The sequence below is a fragment of the Microcebus murinus genome, chromosome 8, assembly GCF_040939455.1.
Source record: "Microcebus murinus isolate Inina chromosome 8, M.murinus_Inina_mat1.0, whole genome shotgun sequence".
Taxonomy (NCBI): domain Eukaryota; kingdom Metazoa; phylum Chordata; class Mammalia; order Primates; family Cheirogaleidae; genus Microcebus; species Microcebus murinus.
In genome coordinates this window covers 103,302,274-103,314,847 of record NC_134111.1, presented here as the reverse complement: position 1 = coordinate 103,314,847, position 12,574 = coordinate 103,302,274, and the positions used below count along the sequence as shown (strand labels likewise).

Genomic DNA, 12,574 nt, shown 5'->3' with positions numbered 1-12,574 from the left:
CCAATTCCCTCCCCCACTTAGCCAACGTCTCTCCTTTCTACTCATACCCAGAGCCCTGCCCCTGTCTCATTACATCCTTTCTGGGTCACTTTTTCTTATCGGACAGGGCAATCACTAGAGGAAATTCGGGCCCTGCTTGGCAGATATTTTTGGAGGAAGAAGAAACCGGTTCTCACTAATAGCCATCACTGCTTCTCATTTGGTCCTCAAAGAAGTTAAAGTTGGAGTGGCAGCCCTGATGTGGTGGCTTTTGACCCACACCCTCTTGCTCCCTCCAGAAAAGTTTCTAAGGGGTTAAATTGTTGCTCTCCAGGCAAGCCGAGTCCTCCTAAAAAAAAAAAAAAAAAAGACGCCTCTGCAGGGGGTTGTGCCATTGGAGGGAGCAGCTGAGGCCCTGGCTTGGGGCATCCAGAGGTTACCAAGAGGCTCCAGTCGCCAGGGAAGAGCACCCAGGCCCGTGGCCTGCCCGTCAGCAGACAGCACAGTCTCCTGGTGAGAAGTGGAAGTTTCATCGGGCCCACAGCTGGGCCCTGGCCGTCCTCACTGGCCTGCCCTTCTTCCTGCAGCGCGCGCTGGACGCTGCTGCGTCCGGCCTGAGCTCATCAGGAGCATGTGCCCACCGTCCTCCAGGATAAGGCAGGCTGGATGCGGGCAGTGACACGGTGCAGACCCGGGCTCCCCAGGAGGGCTGCCAGTGGGGCAGTCCCTAAGGCCCCCAGCGCGGGCCAGCGCACCCCTCACCCCTCGGTGCCCTCTGCCAGCCTCTCAGGCCGAAGTTCAAGCGGGCCCTGGATTAGCATCTCTGTGAAGTCCCGTAAACAATGCCTGCTGTGCGGGAGATGAAAGCCTGGCGCCCGGGCGGTAGGGCGTGTTTGAAGTCCCTGAAAGGTGGGGCTTCGGGAGTCCGAGGGGGCACTTGAGAGGAGACGAGGCCAGGTGAGAAGCCTGCGGCCCGCGTCTCCCTCCCCAACACCCCAGGAGCTGGGGTTCGCCCACGGGACGGGACGAGCCCTTCCAGACCCCAGCCAGAGCCAGACCAGGGCGGGACAGGAGTGAACGCCACTGCCGCAGCTCCCGCAAGCCCGAGCCCTTGGTGCTTCCGCTCGCCCCTACCCCAGGCCTCCGCACGCACGAGTGCAGCCCTGGGGCCTGAGCCTCCTGCCGCCTCCGCCCAGTGCCCCCTCCTACGAGGCTGGGAGCCCTGGGGCGGGCGCCGCACGCTGATGCTCCCGGGGAGACTCGCGGGAGCGTGGGGCTTCGCGGGCGAAGGGTCGAACTCCCCAGCCTCAACCATTAGGGCTGCTCGGAAAAAGAACTAGGACCTCCTCCGCATGCGTCCTCACACATCCGGACCCCCACCGGGGGAGCCAGGCCACGTGGGGTGCAGGGGAACCCGGGGCTCCAAGCGCGCGTCTGGGTGCACTCTGGCGACGGCGCCCAAGCACCTGGGGGTCCCGGGTTGTGCAGGATGTCACCCCCACCCTCCGGTCCCTGGATGCCACGAGATATCGCCTCGCGGGCCACGGGGCTGTGGCTCCGCCTGTTCCCTGGCGCGGGAGCGGAGCGGAGAGGAGCAGAGCGGCCGGCGCAGGTGCGAAGGGTCACGTTCCCTGGCCTTTAGGCCTGCGGAGAACACTTTCCAACTCTCCGGAGCAAATGCCCAAAAAGAAAAAAAAAAAAAAAAGGAGGCCCCTCCCCTTCACATTTTTGGTTTGCGGTTGTTTTGTTTCTGCTTTGAGGGTGGGGGACAAAAAGCAAACTTTTTCTACATAAGAATGTCGCGGCACACACGGTCCCCGCAAAGTGTTTCTTCTTCAGGGCGCTTTAGAAAACCCCCTGTCCTGCTTTCTGCATGGCCAAGGAGCAGAATAATGAAACCAAAGACTTTTATTTTATAAACCACTTGATCTTTGCTTGGGAAACTCTATTAATTGAATGGGTTTGCCTTTTTTGCCAGTTCCCTTTATCATTATTTATGGGCTTTAAATTGTTTAAAGTTCCCTTGACGTTCAATTTACAAGTTTGGGGACTTTTTTTGTTCTGCCTTTTGTCCCGGAGAAAGACATCGTGTTGGAAGTGCTTTGAAAAGCCAAACATGAGAGGTTGGCAATGAAAGGGAAGCGGGCGAGATCCCTTTTAATTCCGTCCTGTTGGTGAATGGCTCTTTTACATAATTGCAGGAGCTATTTCAAAGCCAGCCAGGGGCTGACTTCACTTAGAACCACATGGAGTCTATTTTGGGCTTTCAGATTTAAAAAAAAAAAAAAAAAAAAAAAAAAAAAAGCTGAATAAAATAGTTTAAAAAGATGAGGCTTCAATGCTTTTTGCTACTTGCAAATTGGTGTGTCTGATGGGAAATTTTACACAAGCACCCCTTTGTAAGTGCGTCTTGGGCTCGGGAGGACTGTTTTGGGTTAGCTGGGTGTGAATCCCAATTGCCCTTCCATAAATAAAACCCATCCCAGGTTATTTCCCAACTGCCGCGGCAATGTCCAAACGATCGGGACGCTCAAAATCCCTGTAAATAAAAACAACCCGGTTGCCCGAGAAACCAGCCTGTCGCCTGGAACTGGGGGGCTGGCGGGGCTACCAGGCCGGCGAGGCCCGCATGTTTCCCGCGTCCACCAAGACCCGAGGCGCCCACACCGCCCCCTCTCCACGACCACCCGCGACCTGGACCCTGGCGGCGGCAGCGAAGCGCCCGGTTGGCCGTGTTCCCTCCTCCGGGCCGGGCTTGGCAGGCCAAGGCAAGTTTGCTGCATGAATATTCATTTACTTGTGCGTTTCCTATTTTACACTCAGCCCTCACACACCTGCATACTAACTCTGACTGGGACAGCCCCGAAGCGAGGGGCCAACTTAATTACCACCACTTCTACTGAGTGTCAGAGGCTTTAAGTGGCTTAATATGATCCTGACACTAACTTGGCACCTGTCAAGTGAAGTGCCCAGGGGCTGAACAATCTTCACTCTGGCCGGAGGTTCCCCGGGCGGGAGAAAGTTCGGGAAGTTAACTGGAGTTGGAGGACCCAGCTCCACCCTCGGGCGCCCCCTCCCTTTTTCCTGATCGGAGGGGGAGGGGTCTCAAAGCAAACTTGCGAGGATCTCGCCCGGCGCTTTCCCCGCGCAGCCTGGGCCGAGCTGAGTCACGGAGGGCGCTGCAGTTTGAAGCAGTTCCGAGCTAAGCAGGTGTGAGTCTGGAGGATGGATAAGCCATGTACCTGCCCATAAATCTCCCCAAGGAGCCGAGGAAAAACTCTTAAAGGCTTTTATTATCCGCAGTCCCCACGCTCTCAACGCTTGGCAGGTATCTGAGGTGCCCCGAATGAGTCTTGTTAATCACGCCGAAACACAAGGATCCTTTTACGACGCGAGCAGTCGTTTTCTAAGCAGTTAAGCATTAGATGAGAAAGTATAACTGCACTGCATTCGAGAAAAAAAGCACACTAGTAAATAAAATTCATATTGATGAGAATTATCTGAACTCACTAATAAAAGAAGATTAGTATTATAACCCCTGCAGTCAATACTTTCCACCGCAATTTATGGATGCAAATAATATGCCATCAAATTATTTCAAGTGTGGCTATAATTCAACGGACCTAAATCTTCTTGCTGAACTTTAAATGTTGAATTATCACCAAAATAATCAAAGGAATCCCGGTCTCTCTCGGAGGGTAATCAGTCCCTAGGACAATATTTTTGCGGCAAAATAGCAAAGTGGATGGGCGAAGTGAGAAACAGCTTACACAGGCGTGCCAGGGCCGGCGGCGAAGGGCCCCGGCTGCAGCCGCGTAAATCAAGGAAGGAGTCGGCCGTTTTTTTCCTTAGGATTCAAAAAAACAAGGTAATGGCACCCCAGACTGTGTTACTGTAACTATCTCATAATGGGAGGGAGTATTTATTATGCCCATAAAGAAATCAGCCTTTTGCCCTGGTCTTCGATCTTTTTATTTTCCTTTTCTTTTTCTTCTTTTGTGGGAGTAGAGGAAGGAGGGGAAAAGCCTGGAGACCCCACAGACACCTCCTCCCCCGTGGATTCCAACGGGAATTCACTTCCCTCGCACCGCCGGAGCCACCTCGGGGTCTGGGCGTGAAGTGCGCGGAGGCAGGGCAGGCAGCGTCCTAATGAATTCCTTTCAAACCGCCTGCTGCCGAGCTATCTATTACTGCGGCCTGGAGTGGGGGAACGCGCTCGAGCCCGCTTTGTCCGGGCGGTGCTGGAGAGCAGGGAGGAGGCGAGGAGGAGGAGGGGAGGAGGAGGGGAGAGCGGCGGGCGGAGGCCCGGAGAGTTTTCTCAGCGTCCCGGGCGCCGAGGACGCACCCTCCCCTCTTGCCTCTAGGGCCCGCTGCGGGGGCGGTGGGTCCCGGCCAGACACCAGGCTGAGGAGGTGGTCTGGGATTAAGACGTCCCTGGGGGACCTTGGCGAGGCTGAGAGAAAGAGGAAGAACGAGAAAGAAGAGCTTTAAAGAATCGGGTCGATAAATTCATAAAGATCGATTTATCTTTATCTCCCAATTAAATGTGCTTGTAAGTGATACATAACACACGTCCAACACGGGCCAACTCCCCAACCACTAGCTCCTCGGCGTGAGCTGATTTTTAATGACCGAGGCAACAATGCCCTCTCTCCTCCCGGCCCGGTGCTGTCGGCTGCTCAGGGCCGACATCTAGACCCGGGACGTGGAAACCCAGGCCCTGGAGGCGCGTGGAAGCCCCGCGGGCGCCGGTGCGCTTTGGACGGTCTGTCCTTGCCAAGACACGATTCCATTTTTAAAGGGTACACAAGAGCTGAAAGTTTTTGTTTTAACATGCGGGACGGGTCCCGGGTCCGTAGTTCCACCTCCCCCCTCCGCCCCTGTCCCCTTACTCTCAAATTTTGGGGCCTTTACCATTGTCGAGAACAGGGGAACATCTTGAGGGATTCGGCTCCATCCTGCAGTCAGCAAAGGGGAACGGCGAGCCCTCGGGTCCTCGCGCTGGAAACCGGGCGGCGGCGCCTGGGTGAGCACTCCCTCCGTTCCCAACGTGCTTAATTAGCGCCTATTTACAAAACGCAGCTTTTATTTGAGCAAACACCATAAAGCTTTCATCAGGATAACCTCACGTTATACAATCTGGAGGCACAGCAACTCCCCCTTTCCTCCCCGAGGATGAAGCAGATAAAGGACTCTCTTTATTATCATAATTATCGTGGTTGTTATTTTGGTGCGCGCTGGCAAAGTGTGTAAATAGGTGTGATGATTAAGAATGTCATGAAAAATGAGAGACGGGATCGCTCACGCGCGAGCCCAGCTCGGGATGGGGGAACCAGCAGCCTCCCCGCCCCACCAGGAACCTAGGGGCGCACGGAGCAACCTGGCGGGCTCCCCGCAGCGGGCAGGGGCAGCCAGCTCCCAGCCGTCGCCCTGGGGGCGGGTCTGGGGGAGCAGGACTCTGCCCCCAACTCCGGGAACCCGCCCGGACCCTCGGCGGAGCTGGAGCACCCAGCGCAAGCCAGAGCCCGGCAGGTCTGTTCCATGGCAAATACTGTGGAAGAATAAACGCCTCGGGCCCAGCCGCGGGGGTGCAAGCCCGGGAAGCCGCCCTTCGAGGCAGCCTCCGCAAAGCTGCCAGGGCCCGGCGTCCGAGCCTCGGAGGTGGCAAGCGCCTTCTCAACTTTGCGCGGCGCGGGCCCGGCGCTCCGGCTCCGGCTCCCCGGCCCGCGCGCTCCGGCGGTGGCGCCCGCAGCCCGCTAGCGGCCGGCGCGGGTGGAGGGGCGGGGCTCCGCTTTCGCCCCGCCCCCGCCCGGCGCAGCCAATGGGCAGCGGCGCCCAGCCCCACGTGAGGCGAGCCCGGCTGGGCAGCAGGCAAAATGTGAATGAGAAAGAGGAGCGCGATTTAAAGGTGCTGGCGGCGCCCGCCGGAGACAAGTGTGCTGGGTCCGCGCGCTCCCCAGCGGCCTGCGGTGGGCAGCGGACGGCGGGACCGGCAGACGGGCGCACGGACCGCTGCTAGCCGGGGCCGAGGGCCGCAGACGCAACGCGCGCGGGCTCCGGCGGGCAGGCGGCGGGCGGCGGCTCCAGCGAGCCCGCGGGGCCCGGCGCCCTCTCCACTCCGGGGCGCACAGCCTCTCCCCGCGCTGCGCCCGCCAGGCATGCAGCGAGCCCAGGACTGAGGGGCGGCGGCGCGTGCTCTCCAGGTCCGGCGCGGCGCCTGCCCGACGCTCCTGGAGGTGCTCCCGGCGTCCGGCGGGCTTCCCGGCGGCGGCGCGGGGACTTTTCGCCTCTCGCTGGCCTCTCCCGAGCGCGTCTATGAGCGCAGCGTTCCCGCCGTCGCTGATGATGATGCAGCGCCCGCTGGGGAGTAGCACCGCCTTCAGCATAGACTCGCTGATCGGCAGCCCGCCGCAGCCGAGCCCCGGCCATTTCGTCTACACCGGCTACCCCATGTTCATGCCCTACCGGCCGGTGGTGCTGCCGCCGCCGCCGCCGCCGCCGCCCGCGCTGCCTCAGGCCGCGCTGCAGCCCGCGCTGCCGCCCGCACACCCGCACCACCAGATCCCCAGCCTGCCCACCGGCTTCTGCTCCAGCCTGGCGCAGGGCATGGCGCTCACCTCTACGCTCATGGCTACGCTGCCCGGCGGCTTCTCCGCGTCGCCCCAGCACCAGGAGGCGGCCGCCGCCCGCAAGTTCGCGCCGCAGCCGCTGCCCGGCGGCGGCAACTTCGACAAGGCGGAGGCGCTGCAAGCCGACGCTGAGGACGGCAAAGGCTTCCTGGCCAAGGAGGGCTCGTTGCTCGCCTTCTCCGCGGCCGAGGCGGTGCAGGCGTCGCTCGGTGAGTCGGCGGCGCGCGCAGCCCGGACGCGGGGCGGGAGGGGACGGGGGCGGGCCGGCTCTGGGTTCCCGCGGGATCCCAGGGGGCGAGGCCGCGCCCCCGCCAGACCCCCGCCAGAGCAGCGGGAGGACGCGGCCCGGCTGCGCCGCGGGGCCTCCGGGGGCATTTAGAGCCACGCAACAAGCGGGGTCTCCGGGGGAGCATTTAGCGCCCCGGGAACAGCCGCTGCTCGGGACCGCGAATCAGAGTGGCGGTGCGTTTGGCGGACTCCGCCTCTCCCTCTGAGCGGTGACCTGGGCTGTCCCGGGTAAGTTGCAGCCTTCAGGGCAGGCGGGTGGGACTGCGCCCAGACTTACCGAACCCCTTCACCACCGGGCTTGCAGCTTGCCCGGGAGAGCTGGGTTCCTGGGAGGCGGTGTGTGTGCCTCTGTGTCGGGATATTACAAGGCTACAGAACGCTTCCCGCACACTTTGACCAACACATCTGTCTCAGAAAAGATGCGCTCTGGCCTCTGCACGTCCCTAAGCCCCCGCTCCTGCTGCGATGAAATTTAGGTGCATTAAATTTTCACTGTGGGGAGGCAGGACGGACCGTGAACCCCCACCCCGTCCTCACCCTGCCTTCACCTCGGCATAAAGGGACGATGCTCTCTTGGGCCTCACGCCTCCTGCTACTTCCCCTTAAGCTCCCGCGGCAGGGAGGGCGCGGAGGAGGCCTGGCGGCCCCTTGAGTGATGGTTCTGGGCAAAGGGCCGTCGCCTGAGCTGCCTCCTCGCCTTTGAGCTTTCTCACGCTCTCCCCACCCCTCCTCTGCTCCTCAAAGGCCAGGAAATCACAATGTGTTAATGTCATAGAAAGACAATCCGCCAAGGGGGGCGTGGGGGTGGAATGCCCAGGCGACGGCGGGAAGAGGGGAGGAAGGCCAGTGTGCGAAATGTAATAAAACGCCGTTTGGTTTTGCTTTCAGTCGGGGCTGTCCGAGGGCAAGGGAAAGACGAGTCAAAGGTGGAAGACGACCCGAAGGGCAAGGAGGAGAGCTTCTCGCTGGAGAGCGATGTGGACTACAGCTCGGATGACAATCTGACCGGCCCCGCGGCTCACAAGGAGGAAGAGCCCGGCCACCCGCTGGAGGAGGCCCCGCCGAGCGGCGGCGCCGCGGGCAGCACCACGTCCACGGGCAAGAACCGGCGGCGGCGGACTGCCTTCACCAGCGAGCAGCTGCTGGAGCTGGAGAAGGAGTTCCACTGCAAAAAGTACCTCTCCCTGACCGAGCGCTCGCAGATCGCCCACGCCCTCAAGCTCAGCGAGGTGCAGGTGAAAATCTGGTTCCAGAACCGACGGGCCAAGTGGAAACGGGTGAAGGCGGGCAATGCCAATTCCAAGACAGGGGAGCCCTCCCGGAACCCTAAGATCGTCGTCCCCATCCCGGTGCACGTCAGCAGGTTCGCTATCAGAAGTCAGCACCAGCAGCTGGAGCAAGCCCGGCCCTGAGGGCCCGCCCGCAGAGGCCCAGCGCCCGAGGGCACCCGTGGTGGACTCCACTGTGTGTGAAGCAAAACTCAAAGTCACACCCCTACTATGGACATCCTAAGAGAATTGAGAATATATTCAGTAAACAGGCTTAAAAGACTGCTTTTGAAGGGGCTACAGCCACACCGGAAACACACGAAATATTTATTATACTATCCTACTTTGTACATAGATATCTATATAGACTGGATATCAGCTGCAGTATTTTGAAAGTTATAGGACCCAAAATCACCCAGTGATATTCTCCACTCACATTCCAGAAGAAAACAAAAAACGTCTGCTGTAATCTGCCTTGGTTAGCCGCCACCTTTCCATACTTTTCCAAAGGTAAACCATAAAACACAAGAACAAACCACTGGGGCTTTAAACTTATTTTTGTTTCTAATCTGGCTTTTTTGAGTTGACTGAAAAGCAGACGCTGTTGGGCAGCCTGGAAATTTGCTTTGCGTTGCTTTGCTTTGGTTTTGCCTGGCTTTTTCCCCTGGGGTTGCGTATCCTATCTGAGCCATGTCTGAAGCACGTCTCTGTTGTGTTTAATTTATTTCAATGTAGCTTATTTTCTTATAAGTTATGACATTTAAACAATTTCAGTCTTGTGAATAATAAAAAGGAGAGAGGGGGGAAAAAAAAGAGACCAATCCCTGGGCCTCATAAGTGTGTCCAGAATTTGATTGTCCTGGGGGGTCACTGCCAGGGTGTGGCGAGCAACTGGTCCGAGACCAGTGCTGGGTAAACATCTGGCCAAGTCTCCAGGCTGGCCGGACTTGGCCACACAGCACCTTACCAGGTTTTCACTAGGAGGGCAAGATCTCCAGTAGGGTTATGAATTTAAGAAAACCTAATTTTCACCTTAGAAATCTAACGTGTCCCCCTTTTGCACAGCCTAATCAATACCTACTAGGCTGGCAAACCTCGGCCGGAGGAGGCAGCGTGTGGCCAGAGGAGGGAACGCGCGTGCGGGTATTGGTGGGTTTGCACCAACTCCCGGTGCCCGGAGTCGACTACGGGCCGGGAGGGAACGCCTTTCCCTATAACATGCCTGACCCGAAAAGAAGCGGAGCTCTTTCGCCGGCAGAGCCGAGGGTCCATAAATCAGGCTGCGGGCAGGCGTCATCTTCCGACAGGAGCAGAAACCCAGCCAAGGCCAGCCGGGCTTCTCGGGGGCACTCCGCTCGGAGGCGGAGGCGAGCCGGAGCGCCAGCGGGCCCGGCACCTCCCCCTCCGGGCGGGGTCGGAGGGGGGCGGGACCCGCCCCCCGCCCCACCCCAAGGGCGCGGGGACAGTCTGCGCCACAAAGGGGAGAGGGCGAAAGGAGGGTCGGTCGGCAAGGGCCTGAGAGCTGGGTGCCTCCCCGTCTCGGCGCGCGGGAGGGGCGTGCCCCGGTCCCCAAGCTCGCTCCTGCCACACCCCGGCTCTGCGCCCCCAGCGTCGCCGCTGCTTTCCCGACCCCGAAGCCCGTGCCCGACGCTAGTGGCCCGGCCCACCGGAGGCGGCGGTGGACAGGCGCGGGTCCCCTGGGCGTGGAGCTGGCGAACGAGGGTGATCGTGGTGCATAGCCCTTGCGGCCACCAAACCAGCAGCCTGAAGAGCGAGAGAAGCGGGGGGCGTCGCCAAAGCTCAGCCTTCCGAGTGAAGGCAGGGGAGGCCGGGGAGCCGGCTGCGAAGCTGTCGCGTCGGCCCTCGGCGCGGTTCTCAGCCTGATAGGGGGAAACGCGTCGCCGTGGGTCGATACTAATATTGACTTGATTTTTACCACCTACAGCCCGTCATCTCCCTGCAGCCGAAGGGCCTGGGAACCCAGACCTCCGCCCAAGCTTGAGGCGGAGGGTGAAGGCTGGGAGCGACCAAGTCACCCTTTCCCGCCGCGTTCCCAACATTTCCGGTGGCGGAAAACGGCCCAGGCTTGGGTTTCGAACACAATAAAACCGAGCGGCCGTTCCTCCGAGGGCCTCTGCAGGCTCTGGGGGACGCGGAGAGCTGCAGCGGCTCCTGGCCGTCATCCACCCGGCGCCCTGAAGCCTGGGAGAGCCGGATTGCGCCCTGTCCCGGCGCCTGGTCCGCAAGGCCCGGCCGCTTCCCGGATCCCGCCTGCCAGCGCGCGCAGGCACCGGTCCCGAGTGGGCGCCATCTGCTCGGGGCAGGACCCCACTGGCCACATGCCGTGGCCCGGGCATTCGAGGCCCGCTGGGACACCTCCCCCGCTGCCCACGTCCCCACCGCGCCAGTGTGCCCCCGAGCCGGATGTGCGCCCCGGCGGGGACTGTGGCCGGTGGCGCAGAGGTGGGCCAGAGAACACGGGGGAGTGTGGCCTCCCGCGCCAACCTACGCACTGAGAGGCGGGCACTCCCTGGGATCCCGATCCCGGAGTGCCCCCCATATGCCCTTCCACCATAACAGGTGTAACGCCTCGCCTAGCCGTCTTCTCCAAAAGCCATGGCAGAGCTCAGGGGCACACAGGGACCCGAAGCCTTGACCACACAAACCCTGCGGGGAAGCGAAGCTCCCTGGAGTGGGAGGCGGCCTTTAGGGAGCCCCACTCCCCGACCGGGCTCGGGGCCCTCTCCAGGCCCGCGGTCCTTGCCCTTGGGAAGCATGAGGACAGGGCCAGGGCTCCCCAGCCTGGCGGACACGGCGCCACCGCCGGCCCTCCTGCCCTCGGGGGGCGCTGACCCCATTCCTCCCCAGCCCCTGAGCGCCGGGGCGCCCGGAGAGCCTGGCGGGGAGGCCGAGGCCCGGGAGACAGGCCAGGGGAGGAAGATAAACAAGCGGCGCTTGATGGCCGCTGTCATCATGGCCGTCATCATGGCTTTCATTTGGCTGCCTAATGAGTCACATCACAGGCAGAGAGAAAAATTGTCAATCGCCCGGGCCCTAATGAATTTTTTTGCAAATTGTAATCAAGCCAGGCCGTCTCAGCTGGCTGATTAATGAGACCCACGAGGCTCGGCCAGCACCTCAGCTTTTTATTCCATCCCATCCTCCCTGCACTAAATTAACAGCAACTTGTCTGAGCTTCAAATTAACTCCCAATGATTAATTCTGATGGGGGGGCCTGAAGAATAGCTTGTTCTAATAGGCTCTGGCCTGAGATGCTGTTGGAAATTAATACACTTCCCCTTTGGCTGCCGGCTTCAATCCAAGGTTGGGTTTTGACATCACTATATTTGTTGTTACAATAAATTCCACTTACATCTGCAGATCAAATAATTACGCTTGGGAGCATCTCGGACCTGCGCCCCCAGCCATTCGCTGGGGCGCCTCAGGGCCGCCTGTACCCCACATCCACCAACCCAAGCAGAGGTCCCAACAGGGCCACAGGAACACCCACCTGACCCAGAGACCCCCACCCCTCACTCCCCAGAAAGCCAGGTGCCCCCACCACTTTGGAAAATTGAGGGTACTTTGAAAATCCACAGCCATCTCGGTGTTCTCAGGCCAGGGTCTTCTTTAGCTTGGTCCTGGGCCTCAAGCAATTTCCTCTTCCAGCTCCTTGCAGAGGCTGGGGGTACCCTTGGAGCAGCCTGGACCACCTGCACTGGGGCCTTCTCCAACCTCACCCTGTTGTGGAATTTTTGAGACTACTGCATATTTGCAAACCCAACCTTAGCCTCCCAGTCTTCAGCCCCCAGGGTGGTTCTTTTGCAGGCACTTTTTCAGCTAAAAGTGTGTGTGTGTGTGTGTGTGTGTGTGTGTGTGTGTGTGTGTGTGTGTGTGTTGGGGGGGGCGTGTCTCCAGGCCCTTTCAAGCCTTGGTTTGCCTTGTAGGTCCATCCTGAGGCTGTGGCTCTCTGCTACCTACCTGATGCAAGCACCTGCGTCCCAGGGCACCCTTTCTCTAGGGGTCAGCACCCAACCGTCTTGTTTCTGTTTGTATGAGCTTAATTGGCTTAATCATTTCAGCTGCCTGCAGCAAGCCTGGCACAGGGCTTCTAAGTCTGCTTCCTGAGCCTGTCCGGAGCAGAGCCGCCGTGCTGTCCTCTTTGGCAGGCGCTTCTGGATGGCCTGAAAAGCCTGGAGGGACACCTTGGCTCCTCAGCCTCGGATCCAGTCACCACCTAGTTCTTGCCTCAGGCCCTTCCTAGCTCCCAGGGACTGTTCAAAGTGGCTGGAGCCTGAGAGGTCAGCAGCCCTGGCAGCAGAGCCAGCCTCAATGGCCTCTCCTTTTGCCTGCTGGACTTGGGCTACAGCCGAGTGGCCCGCCTGCACCCAGCCATGACCTCCCCCGGAA

At 60.1% G+C, this 12,574-nt stretch overlaps 1 protein-coding gene and 1 long non-coding RNA gene across 3 annotated transcripts; one reads left to right on the top strand and one right to left on the bottom strand.

Annotated features, from left to right (window-relative positions):
* Nucleotides 1-3,901: 3,901 nt before the first annotated feature.
* On the bottom strand, nt 3,902-7,613 carry LOC105865704 (uncharacterized). Its single transcript, XR_001151571.3, has 3 exons — nt 7,445-7,613; nt 4,894-5,044; nt 3,902-4,432 (listed from the first exon to the last, which is right to left on the bottom strand). It is a non-coding gene; the product is annotated as an uncharacterized LOC105865704 (long non-coding RNA).
* On the top strand, nt 5,826-8,985 carry GBX2 (gastrulation brain homeobox 2). 2 transcript variants are annotated; one of them, XM_012754506.3, is made up of 2 exons: nt 5,826-6,817; nt 7,785-8,985. In XM_012754506.3, the coding sequence occupies exons 1-2, from the start codon at nt 6,295-6,297 to the stop codon at nt 8,306-8,308; spliced, it is 1,047 nt and encodes a 348-aa protein (XP_012609960.1). In that variant the 5' UTR covers nt 5,826-6,294; the 3' UTR covers nt 8,309-8,985. The 2 variants fall into 2 exon arrangements, with proteins under 2 accessions (XP_012609960.1, XP_012609961.1); XM_012754507.3 differs by having other exon boundaries at nt 5,826-6,881; nt 7,785-7,995.
* The last annotated feature ends 3,589 nt before the right edge of the window (nt 8,986-12,574 follow it).

Bases quoted from the DNA above. Each gene is read 5' to 3' on its own strand.
- GBX2 (XM_012754506.3), top strand. From the start codon at position 6,295: ATGAGCGCAGCGTTCCCGCCGTCGCTGATGATGATGCAGCGCCCGCTG. The intron at 6,818-7,784 runs GTGAGTCGGCGG...TTTTGCTTTCAG, and splicing joins GGCGGTGCAGGCGTCGCTCG to TCGGGGCTGTCCGAGGGCAA.